The sequence below is a fragment of the Aquarana catesbeiana genome, linkage group LG06 (genome assembly GCF_042186555.1).
Source record: "Aquarana catesbeiana isolate 2022-GZ linkage group LG06, ASM4218655v1, whole genome shotgun sequence".
Lineage (NCBI taxonomy): Eukaryota > Metazoa > Chordata > Amphibia > Anura > Ranidae > Aquarana > Aquarana catesbeiana.
In genome coordinates, this window is record NC_133329.1 from 146,398,033 (window position 1) to 146,423,617 (window position 25,585).

At 41.0% G+C, this 25,585-nt stretch overlaps 1 protein-coding gene across 2 annotated transcripts in view; it reads right to left on the reverse strand.

Moving 5' to 3' along the window:
- Nucleotides 1–25,585, reverse strand: part of CYTH3 (cytohesin 3) — a 216,200-nt gene that overhangs the window by 77,352 nt on the left and 113,263 nt on the right. For both annotated transcript variants that reach the window (XM_073591021.1, XM_073591020.1), the window contains 4 exons: nucleotides 24,871–24,989; nucleotides 13,084–13,164; nucleotides 10,700–10,812; nucleotides 1,589–1,737 (listed from right to left, as the gene is read on the reverse strand). In XM_073591021.1, coding sequence (XP_073447122.1) covers nucleotides 1,589–1,737; nucleotides 10,700–10,812; nucleotides 13,084–13,164; nucleotides 24,871–24,989 — 462 coding nt within the window. The remainder of the gene's footprint in view (nucleotides 1–1,588; nucleotides 1,738–10,699; nucleotides 10,813–13,083; nucleotides 13,165–24,870; nucleotides 24,990–25,585) is intronic.

Consider the following 25,585-nt stretch of genomic DNA (forward strand, 5'->3'; position numbering starts at 1 on the left):
TTTTACCAAAAATACAAAGCAGAATACAAATTGGCCTTAATTGATGAAGAAATTCATTTTATTATATATTTTTATTGGATCTGTTTTATAGCAGAAAGTAAAAATAGTGTTTTTTTCTCAAAATTGTTGCTCTTTTTTTGTTTATAGCGCAAAATAGTAAACCCGCAGAGGTGATTAAATACCACCAAAAGAAAGCTCTATTTGTGGGGAAAAAAAGGCTATCAAATTTGCTTGGGTACCACGTCAGTTAAAGTAACGCAGTGCCATATCGCAAAAAATGGCCTGGTCATTAAGGGGGTAAATCCTTCCGAGGCTGAAGTGGTTAAAGTGGCTGTAAACCCAAATTCCTTAAACACCTTATTTTTTTGTGCAAAGTTTAGTAAATAATGTTGTGATAATCAAAATCACATTGCGTGTACCTCTCAAAAATGCATCCTTATTCGGTTGTAGCCCTCATAAACCTGCCGATCTTTGGGCGTGGCATAGCGCCAAACCTAAGGGAGGCGGAGTCTTTCGCTCTCTGCATTCTCTGCTGTTTCTCTCTGTGTCCCTCTCTTACACTATGTGACACTCTGTCTGTCTCCCTCTGTCTCTCTCTGCTGCAAATTTGCCAAGAATTTCAGTGTGCTTTGTATCTAGATAGATCCAGAGGAGAGGGGCGGAAAGGGAAAGTAAACTCAGTCGGCTCCGATCTCCGTCACAGTGAGGTGCAGAGCAGGCAGAAGACACGTCCCCTTCACAGACACATGCATGTGTCTCTTTACAGGCTGTCAATCAAAGCAGAAGGGGAGTGGCGTCCCCATTTTTTTTACCCCATTATTGACAAAACATGCCTTGTTCTGCGATGTGTCTGTGTGGAGGCAGCCATCTTGGTAGAGGAAGGGCTTTGTTCCCTTATATCAGAGCCTCCAGCAAAGAGAACAATGAGCAGCACAGCAGTGACACCACCAATTCTCACTCCAAATTTCTAGAGCAGCCTTTCTCCAACTTTTCAACACAGATGAACCCTTGAATATCTATCTAGGCTCAGGGGAAAACGACTGTTTCTACAACTCAAGATGCATTAGTGTGATGGTCAATGGGAAAAATGCGCCTTACACTCGTGGTCATTAGGAAGAACTACCCTCCTTACAGATAGCTAAAAAGATCAATGGTATCAATGGGAACCTAAAAGGTAAAAGTTGCTCACAGCTCAAGAAACTCCTAGCAACCTCTGGAGGAAACCCTAGTTGAGAAACCCTGTTCTAGAGATTAGCAGCCAGTCACAGTATCTTAGATCTTACACTGCAGATATACAGCTATAAGGCTATAGGAATAGGAGTGCCTAGGCAACCTCACATACCAGGAAGTGCACCAATATTTTCAGGAGGAATTCCAGACAAAGTACATTGTTCAGGGTACTCCTTAGGTGCAGTTAACACTTCTAAAAGTTCACAATAGCATCGCAAATCTTCACATTTTGAGCACAGTTCCACTTTGAGGAGTAGTATACAAGATGAAAATAACAGTTTCTCAGCAGGACATTGCATGTAATTAACAACTCACATAAAGTATGTTCCAATATTTATTTATATTAAGGAAAACTCACCCTTAATAATTCTTCTGGAAGATCTCCCCCTTCATTAATTCCACGATTCATAGATATAAAGCGCTCTACTGATGGTTTGTCCCTTACATTGGGATTGTGTAAACTGGTGTTCAGCATGATGATGGCAAAAGATAGGACGTAGCATGTATCTGACATAGAACAAAGAACAGCATTAATGAAAAACTCAGTAGTGAGTTCAAAATGGAAAACATCTACCAGCAAAAATCAGATAATTAAACCATAAGAAGGTGCATGGGCATTTTAACATGAAACGTGATAGGACTGCAAATGTTAACTCCTGAAATATTTAGTCTTATGTCAGCCATACATGGATCGAAATTCGGCCAGTTCAGAAGGGACCGGCCGAGATTCGATCCATGTATAGGCAGGCCGATTGTAACAAAGTTGATCCACCGATCAACTTGGGTACAACCAACCTGTATTTTAATGTTTCTACATTCGATTACTGCCACCAGCTATAGCCACCTGCAGCACTCGTGGTGTTCGCTCCTTTCAACCCCCCATCAACACAATCAAGCGGTTTTCTTTCCTTCCACTTGTGATGAAAGGAAAGAAAATCAAATCATGGCTAAACAGTAATTATTGAATGAAGAGAAACAACCAATAACATTAAAAACAAAAAACAGGGAACAGAAAAGCAGAGGAAATAAAGACCCATCCATAAATTATACTGAGAAGGAATGATGGGTTAAATCACCTTCTGATTCTTTGTAACTCCAGAAGTGTGATCTTTGCATGTAGGTTCAAAAAAATCTGCTCTGGACTCATTTCATTTTACATAGCAGGAAATGCAGCAGGGGGGCGAAGACTCCCTAGTTTGGCTTTGTGTTGTTCAGATTAGTGAGAAACGCTAGAAACTCAAACAAAAGACCCAGAGAGCTATAAGAAGGCAACAGGTAACACTGGCCCGGTACAACCAAAATATTACATTTTGAATTTTACAATATTACATTATTAATTATCTTTATAAAAATTCCACCCAAGCCCCCTTCATTGAAAGTCTCTCGATAAAAAAGTGGATGTACAGCAATAGTGCCGGAAGGCTTGTGCAGATCTCAACCACTTCAATACCGGATACATTCACCCCCTTCTGTCCAGGCAACTTTTCAGCTTTCAGCACTGTCACACTTTGAATGACAATTGCATGGTCATGTAACACTGTACCCAAATTAACTTTTTACACTAATAAAACTTTCTTTTGGCAGTATTTCATCACCAGTGGGTTTTCTATTTTTTTGCTAAAAAAAAATTTGGGGAAGAATTTTTGATGAAAAAAATGTGTTTTTCTTTATTTTGTTTATAAAATTTTGCAAATAAATAATTTTTCTTCATACATTTAGGCCAAAATGTATTCTGCTACATTTCTTTGGTAAAATATAACCCAGATCAGAGTATAATATTAAGTTTGTAGGAAAGTTAGAGGCCACAAACTATGATATATATATCGTAGTTTAATCTGATTGAAAAAAACACCATCCAGTTCAACCAACATAGAAAAAAAAAACAAAAACGCATACACACAACCTCATATATGCAATCCTATACCCACAGTTGATCCAGAAGAAGGCAAAAACAACCCCAATAAAGCATGATCCAATTTGCTCCAGAAAAAAAATCCTTCCTGATCCCTCAACAGCCAATCCCTGGATCAACTTTACCTATAAACATTAGTATCCAGTGCGACATGCGAGCTGAAATGGGGGTGTCGTTAACATTGTTTGACACTCCCCAGCAGTTCGCATATGGCAGTGTGAACTGCCATGCAAGTCGGGTGCCATGCGGGAACCCGCACTGGAATCGCAGGGTTCCCACATCGCACCAGTGTGAACTGAGCCTAACACAGCTGTTTGTGTGTCACCAAAATTCATGACGCCGGCTAATCTGACAAAAATAGGCTTGTGCTCTGCGCCAATGAACTAAATGTCTCCAGGACCTGCCAACCTTCTGTGAATCAGTCTTCTGATTCTAATCATTTAATATGGTTGAGTCAAAGCTTTGGTTGACTTGCTTGTCAGCAGACTCAACAAGTGAACCGAAGAACCGAAGAATTCATTGAATGGGTTCATTTCAGTGAATAGTTTGAAATGAACCGATTCATTTTAAAAATCCGGACTTCCCATCACTACAGCCTTCTGCATTGCTGCTCCTCCTACTCTACCCTGCATTCTAATCATCATTCTACCATCCCTGCCCCCGTGCGCGTCCCCTGTACAATATTATTAGTCCATCCACACACATATATTATCACTCGTTCCACATATATATATATATATATATATATATATATATATATATATATATATATATATATATATATATATATATATATATATATATATATATATATATATATATATATATATATATATGTGTATATATATATATATATATATATATATATATATATATATACATATACATACATACATACATACATACATATACACACACACACATATATATACACACACACACACACACACACCATCATAAAATATCTATATTTATTACACACATCATCATTATCTCTTCATATTATTTTGTCTAATTTATTTTTCCCCCTTCTACGTCTTCATTATTATCCCCTCCTATTATTTAATATTATTTATTGATATCTCTTCTATTATTTTTAGACACTAGAAATTCTCCCCGCAGTCCCTATTATTATTATTACTCCTACCACCTATTATATATCTATCTATCAGTATACACGTCACCATTATCTCTTCCTATTATTTTATCTCATTTTTTATTGCACCTCCTATTATTTTATTTATTATTACACCTCCTATTATTTTATATTTATTTTTAACCCTTCTATTATTTTACATTATTATTACACCTCCTATTATTTTATCTCATTTATTTTTACCCCCTCCCAGTGGCAGTTGGTGCTGAAAATGTTTTTTTTTGGGGGGGGGGGGGGGGCAAACAAACTGAAAGAGTCTGAAAAAAAAATCATCAATTGCAGCCACTGTGCCCGTCAAACATGTGCCATCTGTTTCTCCGACTGCTCTACTTTTTGTATAAATCATCCTCACTCTTCCTTCTTACCTCAGACTCTTTCTGTCCAGGGGAAGCAGATTTTGATAGCGAGCTGACTATTGTTATCGAATCTGGTTCCCCCTCCCATTACAGCTTCCATGGCATTTCAAGGGATAAAAACACTTGTATATGGTTTCCCTGACTGCTCTGCTCTTTGTATAAATCATCCTCAGGCTTCCTTCTTACCCCAGACCCTTTCTGTCCAGGGGAAATGCATTTTGATTTATACATAGAGAGCTGACTATTGCTATTGGATCTGGTTCCCCCTCCTCCCAATATAGCTTCCACGGCATTTCAAGGGATAAAAACACTTGTATATGGTTTCCCAGACTGCTCTACTCTTTGCATAAATCATCCTCACTCTTCCTTCTTACCCCAGACCCTTTCTGTGCTGGGGAAACGGATTCTGATAGCAAGCTGACTATTGCTATGTACAGTCCCTGACAAAAGTCTCGTCGCTTCTCTGTTTTGTAGAAACTTCTGCTATTAACCTGACTTTTAATTAATCAACTGGTGTTAGAAATAGCTCATATGAAAAGCTAAAGCCCTCCGAAATGATGTTTAATGCACTGAAATAAATTAGTTTTACTGAAAAAAGATTTATCATTTAATCAAGACAGACAGGTCAAATTTTGGCAAGAAAAAAGTTTTGTCGCCTATATAGAAATTGAACAACTTTACTAAAAATCCAAAAATATGTCAGCAAATTAAGTAGTGGTGCTGTGAGATCCAAATTTAATATCTTGTATGACTTCCATGAGCTTGAAGGACAGCATCCATGCGGTTTGGCAAGGATTTATACAATTTATTGATGAAGTCATCAGGAATAGCAAAAAAAACAGTCTTGCATGCCTCCCAGAGTTCATCAATATTCTTTGGTTTCGTCTTCCATGCTTCATCTTTCATCCTACACCACATATGCTCAATGATGTTCATGTCTGGTGACTGGGCTGGCCAATCCTGGAGCATCTTGACCTTCTTTTCCTTAAGGAACTTTGATGTGGAGATGGAAGCATGCGATGGAGCACCATCCTGCTGCAAAATTTGGCCTTTTTTATGGTTGGGAATATAAGAGATAGCTAAGATTTCTTGGTATTTTAGACTATTGATGTTGCCTTCCAGCCTGCAGATCCCTCGCACACCCCCATACTGGATGTAACCCCAGACCATGATTTTGCCTCCACCAAACTTCACTGTTTTCTGGGTAAATCTTGGCTCCATGCGGGTTCCAGTAGGTCTCCTGCAATATTTGCGGCGACTGTGGTGTAATTCAACAGAAGATTCATCTGAAAAATCCACCTTCTGCCACTTTTCCAGAGTCCATCCTTTTAGCAGGCAGTGGCCCTTGGCAAATGCCAAACGGTTTTTCAATTGTCTTTTGTTTAGTGCTGGCTTATGGGCACTGATTCGACCATGGAGGCCATTTCGAGACAGAATCCGACAAACTGTTCTGGTTGACACAGGAACTTCAGGTGACCAGGTCTTGTGGAGCTCTGCTGCAGTGGAAAATGGGCTGGCCTTGGATTTTCGAGCCAACAAACGGTCCTCTCGAGCAGTTGTCTTGCGGGGTCGGCCTGACCTGGCCTTGTCCAAAACTTCTCCAGTCTCTTCAAATCTTTTTTTTATCCTCTGAACATGACGCTGAGACACATTGAAGGTGTCTGCCACATCAGCAGTGGATCTGGTCTTCAGCCTCTTGATAATCAACACTTTAGTCTCCGGGTGAATCTTAGGCATGTTTGCAGAGGTCTAGTTGCAGTTGAGAAGGTCTAGTGTACTGGTGTTCTTTTTATACACACCTGAGACCTAATTGAAGGAGTAATAATATTGTAGCCATATGTAGAAGGAGTAAGAATATATGTGTGTGGATGGACTAATAATATTGTACAGGGGACGCGCACGGGGGCGGGGACGGTAGAATGATGATTAGAATGCGGGGTAGAGTAGGAGGAGCAGCAGTGCAGAAGGCTGGAGAGGCGGAGTTCCGATCTCAGCCGAGAGACAGGGGAAACAGGTTTCGACGGGAAACCATTCTCGGCACGACACCGTCCCACCTGCTGCTCCCTAGAAGCACTTCAGAGCAAGTTGACCGAAGCTGCCTGAAACCGAAGCTGGAGCGTGCCTGTCGTGATCCACGCTACACCGAAAACACACCAGGCAGGGTGAGAATGTGAGAGTGGGATCGAACAGAACCCGCTCAGAAGTTTCCCCTACCCCAAAACAGAGTGACCATAAGGCAATAATAAGGGCAGTGCATCCCCCAGTTCGCTCTCAGTAATCCCCCTTTCACAGGCAGGCACAACGTTGGAATAGAGCAGCGCCGTACTGACCTGTACTGACCTCCGTACCCTGCCACTGTGCATCCGAGTGGAGAGGAGACGAGGTAGGAAGGAGAAAGGAGGAAGTGCTCAGTAGAGGAGGAAAGTTCAGGAGCATCTCGGCGGCGTGCAGTTGTGTAGCTGTGCAGCTACCCGATTCCCGGAGGACTACCGAGACTACTCCAAGTGGAGAGCTGAGCCGAACCGTGCGGCGTCCGCCTGTAATCTGCAGATACTGCCACTGTTTCTGTCACTAAAACTGAAACAGAACTCTTTGCTTCACTGACCCTTTTCTTTTTTTTTTCCCCCTCATTTTTGTTTTTTTCCGCTTCATTGTACTATTATAAATCACATTAGTGGCCAGAAAGATACAGGAACCAGGAAAAGTTCCAGGAAAAGCACAGCTTCTATCTGGTTACATACCCTGCATACCCGGTGAAGGCGAGTCAACCTGGCCACTCGATCTTGATTGAGACTGAACCAATATACAGCATGGAATACGAACGGGAGGTGGTGAGTACAGCAAAAAACAAACTAACAACATACTCTGTGCAAAGAATCCTTTCTTGTTTAAATGCTTATTACTCTGTCAAATTGAGTAAAGCGTAAATTATACTACAAAAGAGACTTTTCCGTGAAGCATGGATAGACAATTATAGACGTTACAGTGATCCTTTCCTATCTGCTTATTTTTTATTAACTATAACCAATTAATTAACCTTACGAAAACCTTATGAAAAAGTCCACCGCCCTACCAATGCACATGAAAGATAACGCATATTTTTACAAATTAGCGGATTAATACCAGAGGTTAATATATTAAAAGCGTGACCAGGAAGAAATCTAACTGAGGGTAAAGATGAGGGGTAAGGCAGCAAGAGGAGGAGTGATCCCTAAATCACCCCGTCTAAGTATGTCATCTAGTCCAGGTCCAATGAATAAATATGTCACTCAAGGAGGAAACACAGAGAAGCACTTAAGGGAAAGACAGTAAGTTATTAAGAGCAGCCAGATGGAGAGCAAGGAAAAGAAGAAGGAAAGGAACAAGTCCAAAGCAGACGCAGAGTCAGAGTCAGCTGTACTATCAGAACCCAGAATAGCTCAAGAATCTGATATAGAATATGAACCAAGGGAGGAGGAGGAACTCCAAAATAGAACCCCGTTACCAACAAAAATTGAAATGTAAACCATGTTTGCGGCTTTGGAAAAATCGCTAAAAACAGAAATGGAGAGAATCCATAAAAACCTGAGCCATATACTAGAACGAGTGGAAGAAGTGGAAAAAGAAACCAAATCTAACAGTACTAGCATAAGAAAACTAGAAGGTGAACTTAAAGCTGTTAAAAAAGCACAACAAGAACAAGTATACAAAATAGAGGACCAAGAAAATAGGGACAGAAGAAAGAACTTAAGAATACGCGGGGTTCCAGACACCTCTAAAAATGAAGATCTAACAGAAATAATAAGAAAAATCTGCAATCCACTCCTGAGAAAAGAAATAACAAACGCAATAAAAATTGAGAGAGCGCATAGACTAAGAAGACCAAAAGATATCCCGCAGGAAAACCCAAGAGATATCATAGTGCAATTTGAACACTGGGAAGAAAAAAATCAGTTATGGAAAAATCTGAGGGATAAGCCGCCAATAAAGCTTGAAGGTAATAATATCCAAATATTTCAAGACCTGTCACAGGAAACTCTGAGAAGAAGGAGGACATTAAAGCCATTATTGGCGATCCTACAAGAACACAGAGTTCAATATAATTGGGGCTTCCCCTCATGTCTGATTGGCAGGATAAATGGCCGTACAGCCAGACTCAGATTCATAGAAGAAACTGCTGAAAGAGAAAAGAGATTTTTTTTTTCCTCCCTCTCTTCTTCCTCTTTCCAGTGGACACTGGGAGGGGAGGGTGGGAGGAGGCCTTAAAGGGTGGAATCGTGAGCCGGCCGACATGACTTTGAGTTAAAAGGGGACTAAGAGACTCGGACTCTTGGCATGTTCGGAAATCTCCTCTCTATATAAAAGAGGGGAGACTTAGACAGCGCCATATAGAACTCCACCTCAGGCCAAAAAAGAGCAGGGGGACAAGGGTGTTCCTAAGGGTGTGCTCCAGACCATGAGGTCAAAACACTAACAAGGAAAGGGGGGAGAAGGGGAGGAGGAAGGGGGAGAGGGGGGAGAAGGGGAGGAGGAAGGGGGAGGGGGGGAGAAGGGGAGGAGGAAGGGGGAGGGGGGGAGGGGGGGAGAAGGGGAGGAGGAAGGGGGAGGGGGGGGGGGAGGAAGGGGGAGGGGGGGAGAAGGGGAGGACGAAGAGAGAGGGGGGGATGATCTGTCTGTCTCTTCACAAAAATTGGTCTATTGGATTAAAAAAGGGGAAGAGGAAGAAGAACAAGAAGATCAAACAATGACTGATGTTAAATTTATATCCTATAACGTAAGAGGGCTGAACTCTCCAGAAAAAAGACACATGGTGATAAGGGAATTGGAAAAAAATTCGGCTGAGATAATTTTCTTACAGGAGACTCCAATGTTAAATTATTCTCACGGGCGATCCCAACCTGGTTCTAGTTTCAGCGGCGCTTTACCATCATATTAGTGCCGCTTTTAAACCCCGCTAGCGGGCGAATAAAGGGTTAAATGCGCCTGTGTAGTGCCGCTGTCGAAGCGCTGCACATTCATTTCAATGGGCAGGAGCGGTGTGTACACCGCTCCTTCACCGATCCAAAGATGCTGCTTGCAGGACTTTTTTTTATGTCCTGCCAGCGCAGTGTCCCAGTGTGAAAGCACTCTGGCTTTCACACTGGGACTGCAGGGGAGATGTTTTTCAGGCACTTTACAGGCGCTATTTTTAGCCCAAAAGCGCCTGAAAAAAGCCCCAGTGTGAAAGGGGTCTAAAGGAAAACTATAAGGTCAGGTTCACAAAATTGTGTTGCAGTAACATGCATAGATGCACTGTGTAGTGTCTGCAGTTATTCACTTTGAATGGCACCCCAATGCATTAGGACAATGCAACCGCTCTTTAGTAGACTACCGTGTTCTGTGTTCACAAAAAAAGGATGAGGTGCAGTCTTAGCTGCACTAAAGGGGTATTACCCATTAAAAATATATAATGTGCGTTATCACACAGGACAAGTGTTTAAACCCAGCCTAATGGTTTGGGCACAATTAATGAATAATGTTTTTTAAATATATTTGTTAAGGTTTGTATATGTATTAAAATATACGACAAAGGATTCCCAGACCACTGTGTGTTTTCTACAGAGAAAGTATACCAGTAGTTTCCTTTCAGGCATGGTGTCGGAGCCTGAACACTGTTTGGAGCTGGAGGGGGGATTAGGGGGATGAATTATGACCCTGATTTATTCACTTGTGTGCAAAAAACAGCTTCAGCTACTGAGCTCGCCATACATTTTTTTTTTTTTACAACAGATGGTAAGAAGAGACTAAAGAAACCAGGTGATTTTCTTGGCATTTTTTATTACAAAATAATTTGCAGATGATAAAATACAAGCCTTCTGATATGAATGCCTTGCAAATTCACAACAGGCTCTTGCTGAACCCATGATCTATAGTACCTCAAATTTAGCTTCAGACACAAATAACTCAGCCACGCATAATACAGCATGGAGGATTTACGGTACTCCAAAGGGTTTAGACTAAAGCATTTTAGAACATAATGGTTTAAAACAAAAATATGAGAGCATTGCATATTCTGTTCAGACTAACCTGTGGATTGAAACACCCCAGGGTTACACAGACAGTAACGTGCTGCAAAAGCTTCCATCATCCGATCTATCTTCTGGGCCTCACCTGGCAACCGGAAACTCCACAAAAACTGTCTGCAATAATTAAAAGCATAAATGGAATGTCTGAAAGATGTAGTATTATATGCAGGTAGTTACTGTATACAGATATTTGTATCTTCCCATTAGATTATATGCATGTGCATTTAACGCATGTTATTTACCTTTAAAAGCCTCCCTTGCAAAGTCCTGAAATTGCTGCTGGGCACCGTCATCATGCATGTGATTTCAGCAGCCTCAAAGCTGTCACTCAAGTGACACTTCAATATTCTCCTTAGATCCTCCCCCGGCAGCTACATAAAAGGTTATTTGGGGAGGCGAAGGTAATTCTAAATAATATATCTAAAGACAAAACAAGGTGTACAAAAGCTGCCATCTTCTATTTTTTTAATTTACTTGTGCATTTAATTATGGCCCTGATGAAGGAGGTTTTCAAAATTAATTGGAACTGTGTGATTAAGAGATGCTTTTTCAATCAGCAACAAGCCTTTCTTCTTATGACTGCATCACTGACACTGCAGAGACATACCTGCTTTTTGTAACCATGCTTTTTTTTTTTTTTTTATCAACTTTTATATCTCTACCCAAGTTTTTTTTTTTTTTTTTTTATACAAATACTTTATATAGTTCCACCCAAGTATTTAGGGCATGCTGGGCCTTAAAAGTGAACCTCTTTCACGCGATCAGCCCGCTTGGATCCCCCTATCCGTTTTTTAGGCAGATCCAAGCGGTCCACCCATTGACTTCTATGGGCAGGTGGATGTCAGCAGAGATGTGCTTGTTGCCACCCGCCTGCCATCCAATCCATCAAGATCCGCTCAAAACAGATCGTCCAGCGGATCGGATGAAAACGGACAGGTTGCCAGTTTTCATCCAATCCCCCTATAGAGAACAGTGGGGCTCTGACAGGTCTGTCCCTGCACAGTGAGCATAGAAGGACCTGTCATCCGCCTGCTCAGCGAGGATCAACGGATCGATCCCCCGCTAAACTAGTGGAATCTGTCCAGTGGAACCGCCCCGTGTGAAAGGGGCCTAAGAGGAATGCCTACAAACTTCATATTACATAACGTAGCATGTAATGAACATTTTTCTTAAGCAATGTTGCATGTAGTTGTCTGTAATCTGCCTCATAGTAAGCTCCCATGAGTCCTTGCAGAACAGCTGACATTTCAAAACAGGCTGACAATAGTAGGTTCTCCCCTGACTGTCTAGAGAGGGAGTGTTATTGTTCTGTATGCAGAGAGGGGACTCTAGAAAAATAACTAGCCTCAGAGAATGTGTCATCAAGCTCAGGTCTAAGCAGCTTTATAGCATATAGGGCAATGGCAAAATGGAAAGATGGCTGCATCGAAATATAAGAGTTTACATGTAGCTAACAACAATGATAAACATTTTAAAACATACGTTTGCGTTTTTGATTGACGCTTCATCAGGGCTCCTACTCTGTCTTTTGTAACTGTAACAACTTACAAGCATAGTGTCTACAATAGTCACCAAGTACACCAATGGTCCCTGTGGCAAACATGGAGATGCGTACTGAGACTTTATCAAAGTGTTCAAGGTCCATCTAACAATCAGCAAAGCTTTAGTATTGTAGGTCACTGGGTCATACCCAAACCCACAGGTTCTACCTGACCCACCATTCTGTATCCCTGTCATATAAAACTATGTTGTGAAAACCAATTTCAACATTGCTTTAGAGAAGAGTCATGAATGAATGGAGGTAATCTGACTGGCTGCCCCACACACCTTTCCTATTTGGAAACTTTCATACATGAAGGCCAGTATTCTATACTTAATAGCAGGGCATTTGTTGTACTAAAACTGTAGAGCAAAACATATTATTTACTAGCTAGTGTACAAAGGACTCAAGGGCACAGTCAGCTGCAGGTTCCCAGATATGAGAAACACATTTTCCAACATCCAAAATAAGTATACAAAAAATTCAGTACAGGTATATAACCACGATTGCAAAAATGTATGTATGATGAGATGGAAAACCCATATTTCTCCGCATTTGCAGCTTTATGCAGACCACCTAGAATTGGCACCGAACTATGCATACCCTTAAAGTTTTAAAAGTCTAAAACAAAGAAACATTGATATTTTGATGGGGTTTTAAGCACTGCTGTTGACAAGAAACTGTGCCAAACATCTTTCTGCCAACCCAGTATCTACATCCCCTACAAAGACCTCACTATTCACAAGAGAACACTGAGCCACAGACATTGAGTTGTATGGTTCTTTTAATTATTTGACCCACAAACCACCGGGATTTCCACATTATGCATATAAAAAAATACTGACCTTAGTGCTTGGACGAGATTCAGATCTGCAAACTCATGGAGTTCAACGAATGCTTGGAGAACAAGGATATTAAAATCATCCCTATTGAAGCAAAAAAAAAAACCATGAAGAATTATAGCGCAACACTACAGATAGTAATAGTGATCTAATTAAACAGCAGGTTAGCAAAGCCCCCCCCCCTTCTGAATCTTGGTAGCCAACGCTCTCTTGATTCAGGCCTGCTCAGCCATGACATGCTGAGGAGGAGGAGGGCAACACGCAGAAGAACAAATATTCAGCTGTGTACAGATGCTTGGCGGGGAGCAAGCAAGTTGTTACAGAAAAATATCTAATTTTTCTAGCGTTATGGGTAATAGATAGGAATTGTCTCAAGCCGTATGCGTTACCCTACTAGCACACACAAACACATTCTCTTATTTTACGCTGTTACGACTGCACAAAGACTTAAGGGAGTTTTCTACTATTATAAATTTCAATTGTATTTTTACATTAATTTAATATTTATCTTCAAATAAAAATGAACATGCATTGTACTAAAGACATGAAAATGCTGTTTGCAAATTCCATATTACAACTATTTTATTTTTTTTGAACACAGCAGGCCTTTATGTAGAGGAGGAAGTTCCAAGTAAGGTAAAAAAAAAAAAAAAAAAAGACGCTAATTGTTTTGGTGTCACACAGAGACCTTTAACCAAGTTTTAAAAATATGACGTAATTGAAGTGGTTCTAAAGTCAGAAAGTTTTTCATCTTAACCACTTAAGGACTGGAAGGATTTGCCCCCTTAATGACAAGGCAATTTTTTGCGATACGGCACTGCGTCACCTTAACGGAAAATTAGGTCGTGCGACGCTGTACCCAAACAAAATTGATGTCCTTTTTTCCCCACAAATAGAACTTTCTTTTGCTGGTATTTGATCACCACTGCTTTTTTTTGCGCTATAGACAAAAAAAAAAAAAAAAAAAAGACAATTTTGTAAAAAAGAAAATGAATATTTTTTACTTTTGCAATAATAAATATCCCCAAAAAAAAAAAATTTTAAAAAAATGTTCTTTATCAGTTTAGGCCGATATGTATTCTTCTACATATTTTTGGTAAAAAAAGAAAAATTTGCTATAAGCGTATATTGATTGGTTTGCGCAAAAGTAATAGCGTCTACAAAAAAGGGGATTGATTTATGGCATTTTTAGTATTAATTTTTTTTTTTACTAGTAATGACGGTGATCAGCGATTTTTAGCGGGACTTCGACATTGCAGCGGACAGATCGGACACTTTTGACAGTTTTTTGGGACCAGTGACATTTATACAGCAATCAGAGCTAAATATAGCCACTGATTACTGTATAAATGTCACTGGCAGGGAAGGGTTTAACACTAGGGGGCGATCAAAGGGTTAAGTGTTCCCTATGGAGGTGTTTCTAAGGTGTGTGGGGGGGGAGTGTAGTGACTAGAGGAGACAGATTGCTGTTCCTAATCACTAGGAACAGCAGACCTGTCTCTCCTCCCCTGACAGAACAGGGATCTGTCTGTTTACATTGACAGATCCCTGTTCTGTCACTCCCAAGAGCGATCGTGGGTGGCAGGCGGACATTGCGGCCGCCCGCCACGCACATCGGCTCCGGCATGTGTAGAAGTCTTAATGTGGCCGACGTACAATGATGGCGATTCGTCCAGGAGAGCCAACCTGCAGTGGCTGGTCTTTAAGTGGTTAATGCATCTATACATTGAGATAAAAATAACCTCTGTGTGCGGCATCCCCCTCATACTTACCTGAGCCCCATCTCAATCCAGCGATGTTACACGAGAGTCTCGGCTGTCCGGGACTCCCTCCTCCTTGGTTGAGACAGCAGGGGGGTGCCATTGGCTCCTGCTGCTGTCAAAGTCAGTGAACTAATGAGGAGAGAGAGGGGGCGGGGCCAAGCCGCAGCTCAGTGTCTGAATGGACACACAGAGCAGTGGCTTGGTACATGTGCCCCCATAGCAATAGGAGGAAGTCAGAAAGGCATACTGCTCACAGGGTACCCATGAGATTCACTGCTGCTGTATAAAGCCGGGTGCCTGCCTGGTCCACAGCCAAATGGAAAATGAAGGAAGATCGGTGGCACTTCCAGCATAAAAAATGTAATCCTTTATTGTAAATCCATTAAAAATAGAGACAGACAATTCACAAATCGCTCCCAGGAGGTTAGCAAATGTGTTTCACACTGTCGTGCTTGCTGTGGGGGCAGGAGTGATGTGCCAGGAGTGCCAGTGAGGGACCCAGGAATAAGAGGATCTGGGCTGCTCTGTGCAAAACCACTGCACAGAGCAGGAAAGTATAACATGTTTATTATTTTTACATTTTTAAATGAAAAAAAGTAGACGTTAGTATCACTTTAAGTACTGTATATTTGGTACGAAAATAAAATAGTTTGATATCTGATGCCTGGAACAGTGATTCTAAGAGTTGGATTCAGTGAGAAGGAACCCGAGTGGCAGAAAATTTCACTTTCAGAGCTGAAAAGGTGTACAGTTTAAATTTAGGAACTGTTAAAAAGGAACGTATTAAGAAAAATATTTTTTTTTTCTATTTGCTGTCCATTTTTCACCAGGTTTTGGAGACATAATAGAAAGTGGGAGGAAATATCTTTAAACTAAAGAATATCTTTAGGCAGATGTCACCCAAACAAGTGTCCTCATTGGAAAATCCAATTTTGGCGACAACACAAATTATTTGATTTTACCTTATTTTCTTTTCCAGTGAACATGGTCACCATGAGAATTATAAAGAGGTGAATTCCCAGGGGAAAAACAGACAGCAATAAAAACCTAGAAGAAAAAAGCTCCTGCGCACAAGTGGGTAACTGAACAAGCGGTATTGGAACACAGGCTTTGCTGACCTCAAGGATGGGGAATCCTAGCAGACAACGAGATAAAAGAAAGAAAGGGCGCACCAGCCATGTGCATTATCCTGAAGGTAAAATTTATTATAATAATGATAAAAAGGAACTACTTACAACCAGTAGTAAAAGATCCCAAAAGTATAAAACAATCTTCAATCACAGCGTGTAGTGAAGGAGCAGCAGAGCCCACCGGAGGTGCCGGAGAAGCTCACAAGAGTCACTGCTGGCTGACCCTCTTCCTCAGAGCATGGCAGTGAATCCTTCTTCAGCATTCCCCTCTTTTATTATAAATGAACCCACATGCACCTTCAATTAATCAGGCTCAATCATGAGAGTCCCTCCTTTCTACGCCCCTACCCAGGTGGGCGGACCAGCAAATAGGTAAATAGACAAATAAACAGATAAGTAATATGCGCTACATAGTAGTGTTAATAATAATATTAACTCTGAAAAATAACCAAAATAATAGTGATAATATTAATAGTAATGGATAACGGTAATAATAAAAACGCCCACTAGAGGGGCATAGCCAGACCTTTGCCAACTACAGTACAAACCGTACATATAGTAAGTGAAGGTGATCTCCATTAATTCGGGATGAATGCTGCTCTCAACAATGGCTGCTGATAACCTCTGTCAATTACAGGGAGCCGCGCCACCGCATGTGCACCGTTCTCCATAATGCAAACGAATTGTCATTTGTTTCTTCATTTGTTTCTTCTAGGCGCATGTGGGTTCATTTATAATAAAAGGGGAATGCTGAAGAAGGATTCACTGCCATGCTCTGAGGAAGAAGGGATGTTCCCCTCGAAACGCGTCAGCCAGCAGTGACTCTTGTGAGTTCCTCCGGCACCTCCGGTGAGCTCTGCTGCTTCTTCACTACATGCTGTGATTGAAGATTGTTTTATACTTTTGGGATGTTTTACTACTGGTTGTAAGTAGTTCCTTTTTATCATTATTATAATAGATTTTACCTTAAGGATAATGCACATAGCTGGTGTTTCCTTTCTTTCTTTTATCTCGTAGCAATAAAAACCTGACTGGGGGTCCTAACTCTTCCCCATTCCATCCAAAAAAGAAAAAAAAGATAAATCTTACAACCTAAGTGGGATTTTAGGAATCGGGCTTTGGGTTAAGTTTAAAGCTGAAGGCAAAAACAAGAAAGGGGTAAAGGGAAAAGTGTTAGGCTCAGGAGAAGTGTAGTGGTTAAGTTTCAGGGTTTGGTTAGATGTTGAGGGAGAAGTTACAAGTTTATTTTATTAGTCGTGTTAAGATTTAAAATGCAAGTGAACAGGAGGTTAAATGTTCTGGTCATCCGAAGGATTAAAAGTATACTTGGTGCCAATGGTAATGAACCAACATTCTACCAAGAAAGGTCCATTGCAGCCCTACCCTTAGTCTTTATTCACACCAGCAAGATGATTGTCAAAGCTTTCTGTTGACATTGTATACAAGTATGACATATTCACACAATGTCACACATTTTACAAGTAGATATTTATAAGTTTAATGTGGTAAATTGGCATAATACAGGAAATAAAATGCAGAACTTCCTTGTTAAACACGCTTGTTGAATTATCAAGTTTCATACACTACTTACACATAGGCACTGGGGTTAAGTGGCAGCTTACTTGCTCTGTGTTGGCTACTAAAACATTTTAACACATGTCCACATTCCTGAACCAGAGTTTGGGTAAAAGATTACAAGATTACACAACAGGGGCATTCAGGGACTCGCAAGTGACAACAGGTGTCTGCCAAGAACATGATTTACTGAATTTATAAACATAAGCAAAGCCGTAAAAAAAATAAAAAAATAAAAGGTAAAAAAATAATCTGTGACATTATGACTAGATCATGAAACATGTAAAATCCATGGCAAAATGAGGGGAAAAAAGAAAAGCTACCATTTCCACATACGGAAAAAAAAATTTGTAATAATAAATAAATGGAGTAAAAATGGCCAAGTATATTTACAACCCCCAGTCCCCACACTTACCTACTGTGTACTGTAAGTGTTGCTGCGTAGCCTACCATCTGCACCATTCTTCAAGCTTCCGAGTTGTAAAGGAGGCACTGATGGTAGGGAAACAATTGGCTCCCGCAGCTGTGTGGAGGGAGGGAGCAAGGATGTGGCTTGGCCAGGCACCTTGTTTGAATGGATGCACACAGCTTGCATGGGTGTCTCCTTCCTTAGCAATCAGCTAGCTAGAGTACACACTCATGAACAGGAATTGGTGCACGACCCTTTTATTTGGTCCGCACTCAGATCGCATGGGTGTCCAGACAGTTTGCACTGCGTTCTGCGAACCAATTTGGAGGTGTCATTAAGTTTTTATTGGCACCTGCAGCAGTTCACAGATGCCAGGTTGAACTTCCTGCAAGTCAAATGCGATGCGGGAACCCGCACAGGAATCGTGCTGGTTCCTGCATCGCACCAGTGTGAACCGAGCCTCAATAAAAAATGATAATTTTCGCTAATAGGAGTAGATCTAAAGGTGTACGCAAAAATTTTAGCTAATAGGTTGCAACCATTGTTACCCCGTTTAATACACCTAGATCAGGTTGGCTTTGTGAGTGGAAGGGAGGCGCGTGACAACACCCTAAAAACACTCCTCATTGCTGATTATGCTCGGGCCCACAATATCCCATTGTGCCTTCTCACAGTCGATGCGGAAAAAGCCTTCGACCGTGTCGACTGGCAATTTCTCCGCTTATCATTACAACAACTAGGTCTAGGCCAAAACATGATCTCCAGAATAATGTCCCTCTACACATCTCCTTCCGCTAGGATTAGACTAAACGGCTCCCTATCCCCTAAGTTTACTATACACAACGGAACGCGGCAGGGGTGCCCCTTGTCCCCCATTCTTTATGTAATTGTCATGGAACACCTAGCCATTGCCCTTAGAAACAATCCGGCCATACATGGCGTTAGAGTAGGCCCACTACACACTAAAATTGCCCTATTTGCTGATGATCTACTCATATTTGTAACCCAACCACAAATTTCTCTACCCTCCATTATGCAGGAGTTTCAGAGGTATGGAGAGGTTAGTAATTTTAAAGTTAATCTAAATAAGTCAGAAATCCTCAACATTTCACTCCCAACAGCGGTTCTACAACAGCTTACGACTTCCTTCCCTTTTAAGACAAGCTCCACATCTATCCGCTATCTAGGAATCCATATTCCAACAGTCTCATCCCAACTATTCTCCAGCAACTTCACCCCTTTACTTACCAGAACTCAAGCGGATCTGACCACATATGCCTCTAAACAGCTCTCCTGGCTGGGTAGGGTGAATGTCTTGAAGATGGATGTTCTCCCTCGATTCTTATACCTTTTCCAGACCATTCCTATCTATATCCCCACCTCGTTCTTCAAAAGGCTCCGTCAGATCTTCTCTAAATTTATATGGCAGGGACGTCGCCCCAGGATAAAACATGACACAATGATTCTCCCGAAAGTCAGGGGGGGTGCGGGGGTCCCAGATGCCTCTATATACCATAAGGCAGCGGTACTCGTGCGTATAGTGGATTGGTTCCACCACTCTTCCTCCAAACTTTGGGTTCAACTAGAGAAATATCTTAATGAGGCTGATCTTTGCGCCCTGCCATGGACCCCTATGGCTGGGCGTGGGGACGGCTTATTCTCCACTGCTCTTACTCGCCAAACTCTCCAGATTTGGGACCGCATGATCTCAGCGAGTAAATTGTCTAAAATCCAGGGCCCAATGACCCCTCTCTTCGGGACTCCGGCTTTCCCCCCAGCAGCGAACAAGTTAAGATTTGGACCCTGGAGTAGGGATAGCCATAGACGTTTAGCACAGGTCTTACGCGCTGACCCATCCTTGAGAACGGACATACCCTCTCGGACGGAATTAGGGACCTCAACAATGTGGTTACAAAGGGGTCAAATAACGTCATACATACGCACTTTCTCATCCATCTCAGAGATACTGGCCGACCCATCAGACTTTGACGAACTGCTTTTACAACCAGACCCACCAATACATGTAGTATCACTGTTGTATTCCCTACTACTGAACGAATATGCCCCTGACCTTCCAACATATACACAGAAATGGGAAGCGGAGCTGCAACACTCCATCTCCCCCACTGATTGGCAAAAAAGCTTTATCCTAACGCATAGGATTTCCCTGGCAACCAAGAACCAAGAAAAAGGGTTTAAATTATTAACGAGGTGGTACAGATGCCCAGTAGATATTAAAAAGTTTAACCCCTCTTTGACAGACGTGTGTTGGAGATGCCTGTCCTCTAGCGGGACAATGCTTCACATCTGGTGGGCTTGCCCTCCAATCTGGAAACTATGGCAAAAGGTCTTTGATCTTTACAGCAGGCTGATGGCGACATCAATCAAACCCACACCAGAGATAGCCCTATTATCTATACTCCCAGGCCCCCTCAAGTCGATTAAAAAAGATGTACTGCGCCACTTTCTGGCAGCAGTTAGGACAGTGATCCCCCGACATTGGAAAACGACAGATGTGCCTTCCTTGGGAGAATGGGTGGTTGAAGTGGACCAGATAAGAGATCTGGAGCGCCTGTTGGCGGAGGAAGTGGGAAAGGAGGAGCAGTTTACCGCCACCTGGACCTCATGGTCCATGTTTCGCTATTCTGATGAGTTTTCCCTTTGGGTCAGAGATACCCCACCCTTACCCGCCGATTAGCCATGCTGGAGTGCCTGGTGCCTCAGGTACCATCCCACACTTCTACTCATGTTCTTATTTCTGACTTTTTCTGTCTCCTCTTTGTTAAGTACTGAACCGACCACTCACATATATAGTTAAAGATCATATCTTTGGACTAGCTAAATGACTTGATTATCTATAATAGGTGAATAAAAGACTTCTACAGCAGTCTAATTCGTTGAGAGGGAACCCTCAGATAACACCAACCCGCGAAACTACAAGGTTCATTATATGTTGGCCCCCACCCGTATATTATTCCTCTCTTAGAATAAAGATTTCAATATACAATATGATATACCAGTAGTTCACCGAAAGCTGTATGTTAAAATGATCACTCCTGTTTATACATGGGTAAAGTACACCTCACTATTCTATGTATACTATATGTGTTGCCAAACTGTAAAGAATGGTATTTTTCTGTTATATTCTTTGTGTTCTTACTTTTGAAAATAAACTAAGATTGAAAACAAAAATGATAATTTTCCCACCTCACTTGTTTATTATTCTCACTTTAACAAATTGACATTAAAAAAAAAAAGAACATAAAAAATAAGTGACCAATATAGCCACACTTTTCAATAACACGTCATAAGCCTTCCATTCATGGAGTCTGTCAGTTTCTTGATCTGTTGATGATCAACTTTTTCTACAGCAGCAACCACAGCCTCCCAGACACTGTTCAGAGAGGTGTACTGTTTTCCTTCAACATAAATCTCCCGTTTAAGAAGGGCCCACAAGTTCTCAATAGGGTTTAGGTCAGGGGAGGAAGGGGGCCATGTCATTCTTCCATCTTTAAGGCCTTTACTGGCTAGCCACGCAGTGGAGTACTTTGATTACTGCGATGGAGCATTGTCCTACATAAATATCATGGTCTTCTTGAAAGATAGACTTTTTCCTGTACTACTGCTTAAAGAAAATGTCTTCTAAAAACTGGCAGTAAGTTTGGGAGTTGGTTTTGAGTCCATCTTTAACCCAAAAAGGTCCAAATAGCTCATCGTTAATAATACCAGCCCATATCAGTACCCCACCTCCACCTTGCTGGCATCTGAGACGAAGTGGAGCTCTGTGCCATTACTGATCCAGGGAAAGACTCATCCATCTGGTCCATCAAGAGTTACTCTCATCTCATCAGTCCATAAAACTTTTAAAAAAAATCTGTGTTCAGATATTTCTTGGCCCAGTCTTGACGTTTCAACTTATGTGTCTTGTTCAGTGGTGGCCGGGTTTCAGCCTTCCTTACACCTTGGCCATGTCTCTGAGCACTGAACACCTTGTACTTCTGGGCACTTCAGGTAGGTTGCAGTTCTGGAATATGACAGCACTGGAGGATAATAGGTTCCTGGTTACTTCACTATTGATTGTTCTCAAATCTTTGGCAGTTAATGTGCGTCTTTTTTTCTCAACGCGTTTCTTGCGACCCTGTTGACTTCTTTGCAACAAAATGTTTGATGGTTCCATGATCACGCCCCAATATCTTAGCTATTTCAAGAGTGCTGCATCCCCCTGAAAGACTTTTCACAATTTTTTACTTATCAAAGTCAGTTAAAATATTTTTGGTCCATTTTGCCTGAGGAAAAGAAGCTGCCTAATAATTATGCACACCTTGATATAGGCTGCTGATCTCCTTAGGCCACACCCTCCCTCATTACACATCACATGATATGCTTTAATCCAATAGGCATTAAAGTTTATACAGCTTGGAGTTGGGAAATATGCATAAAAATAGATGAGCTGGTCAAAATACTCACTTGCCTAATAATTGTGCACACAGTGTAATGCCAGTGGCGATACAACCCCTTAAATTACAAAACAAAATGTAAAAGCAGCAAAAAAAAATGTCCCTTTTCAACAACACAAAAAACTCAAGGATCAGTTTTAGGCAAAGGTATTACACCGTTATAATTTTTTTAGCCCCGACTAGAAAATAAAGCACGCAATTGAAAATACATCTTTTTCTTTTGTCAAGAAATTTTTACTAAATAAATAAGCTTCACTGTGTCACACTTATTCCAGTTAACGCTAATAATAAGGGCAATATAAGCAAATGCCAACAAGAAGAAATTCACCACCGGTAAGAATTCTGTAACTGGAGGAGACAAAACCCACACGCAGCCACACTGATGGGTTTTACCTCCTTAACTGGAATTATAGACACTACTTCCTGAAAGTGCCACAGACTGTGCATTTGTGCAAAAGCAAAGAAAACAGCTTTGCTGGTCATCTGCCAACATTCCTGGTGAAGTCTGACGAACAGGAATGTATGCTATTCTAATACAGGCAAACAAAGCATGCTCAAGGTCTGTTATGCCAACAATCTGTGTAGCACAACCAAGCAAATTACTAGGACAGTGACATTTAACACCTTAAGAAATGATAGCCGCTGCTCAAAATAAACTGGGTAAGGACAAGGGATAAGCCCCACCCAAACTGTTGCAGATGTCAAAAATCTAAACTTATTACATAGTACAGTAGTTCAAAAAAGTCTGATCCTCATCTAAAACATTGGGCAAAGTCATAAATAATAACATGCAAGTACCAGATACTACAGACATGCTAGCTTATGACCCAATATACAGTTTCTCCAAAAATCTAGGTTAGAAAACATCTTAGAAATTCTCTAAGGAAATGTACATCTATGTCAAGCTTAATGTACAGTATATCTATAAGAACAGAACAGTAAAGCAGCCCATAGAGGGGTCAATCTTTTTTTTTTTTGTTCAACAAGCGGCTTGAACAGAAAAAAAATTCTCGATTTTCCCATTCACAAACTTGTGAATTGGGGAATCCTCCCATTGATGTTTTGTATTCTGGCAGCGGGAAGATTTTCCCATCATCAGAATACACAGATCAGCGCTGCTGGCTATAGCCTGCAGAGCTGATCGAGCAGGGGAAACCTGACAGAGTGGTTGCACAGAAGTTGATTGGTAGATCCACTTTTTTACAACCACATGCCCATACATGGTTTAAAATTTGACTAGGCCCTGCTGAACTGGTCAAGTTTCGATCCATGTATGGCCACCTTAAGAGAGAAAATCTTCAACAGGGACACGTGTTCTAATAAACTTTTGTGTAAAAATGTTCAAAACATTTGACAGCTTGACGAATGTCACTCGAATATACTTTAAAATCTCATTTGCTTTTAAACATTTGATTTTGGAATGAATGGACTACTGAATGAAGAGCATATATAAGCCATTAAAAATGTGTTTGAGATCCTTCAAAATGTTCTAATTGCTGTAGTCAAAAACAAATGTTGCTTTGATCCCACTAATGAATAGAAGATTTAACAAGCTTTCTTAAAAAAAAAAAAAAAATATACTAACAAAAATTTGTGTATAGCCAACCTAATATCTCTTTACTTTGAAGAGATGCCTATTAACTTTGTTGTGTTTTCAGCACAGGAAGTGGAAGGAAATGCCCTACTATGGAATACTGACAAAAAAAAAAAAGATAAAATTGTAACTATTGCCATACTGGCACATACACAGACATGTGAATGGGGCTACAGTAAAACAAGGAAAGAGGAAATCAATTACGATTTCTTTGCAGATGTGTGGTGAAGAAAGAGAAGCAAGTCTCTGGAAAACAGAGCATATGTATGCTGTTTGTGCCTGCTGTCCATGTCTAAAATATCCAGGTGGCACCGGGTGGCTACGGCCAGGGTCCCGATGGGAATGATAAATGGGAGGCAAAAGGGGTCAACCCTGTAGAGTCCCAGATGCCATGGAAATGGGTTCTGAGAGATATTCCTTAAACTGTGTCTGCTCTAAGGGATTACTATACAATGTTTGAAGAAAAGCCATAAATTTGGGCCCGAAGAGCCAACTCAGGAGAATCTGAAAGAGGTAATCCCACAAGACCATGTCAAATGCATTCCGGATATCCAATGACAGCAATATTCCTTTCCGCGATCCGTTTCAGTCCCAAAAGGACTAAAATAGAGATTAGATGAACGGCTCTCCTAATCTGATCTGAAGCTTGCCTATCAGGCACAAACGCAACCCAATCAACATGTATAGCGAGCAATAAAGCCATTCAGCCTAGTAGCATAAATTTTAGCTCATTGTTTCAAGTCAATATTCAAAATATTAGCCTAGAATTGGACATATCACGGAGATCTTTGTTGAGTTTGGGTAAAGAGATCTCATCTATGCCTGTGACATCTGAGTAACAATATTCTGGATATCACATTACCTTTCTCCCAAGTAGTCACCAATGACAGTTTTATTCAGGCCTTCTCCTTTGTAAAGAAACTGCGCTATGTCTTCTGGTGTGTTCTGTAATAAGTCATTTTCGAGAAGAAATTGGATACCCTGCAAAAAAAACAAACACACACATCAAAGAAATAGCAGTACATTTCTGTCATCTCTTTAAATGATAAAAAATCTTTTACTAATTTTTCGTGTCACCCAAAAAACCTTAGAGATTTACTGTCATACAACAAACCTATCCAATGTGTACTAACTGTTGCCAGAATTAGGAAAGTCACAGTAAATACAGCTAAAGCACTGAGCAAATAAATGGTTTGCCTGGTGGTTTTCTAAAAACCTTGATGACTCCACAGCACTGCATTCCTGAGCCTACCACCTGATGTGACCGTTACACAGGGTCCCACTCAAATTTTGTTTATGTGATGGAGAATGCAAGCAGAGAAAGGAAAACATCCCACGCTGAAAAGAGAGGTAGAAACTATGCTACCACTGACTCAAAAAGTTGAAGCCAGAAGAAATCAGATTCTATTTTTTTTTCCAACATCAGAGTGTGTAATTGATAGGCATGTGGAGCCTTTACGTCTTACCGCCCCTGCAGTCTACACAAATAACTAATCGGAAAGCTCTACATTATTTGAGGGGACCAATGCGCTTCCCACACCAAAGTATGTATTACAGGTTGCTGTGCTAGTACAAAA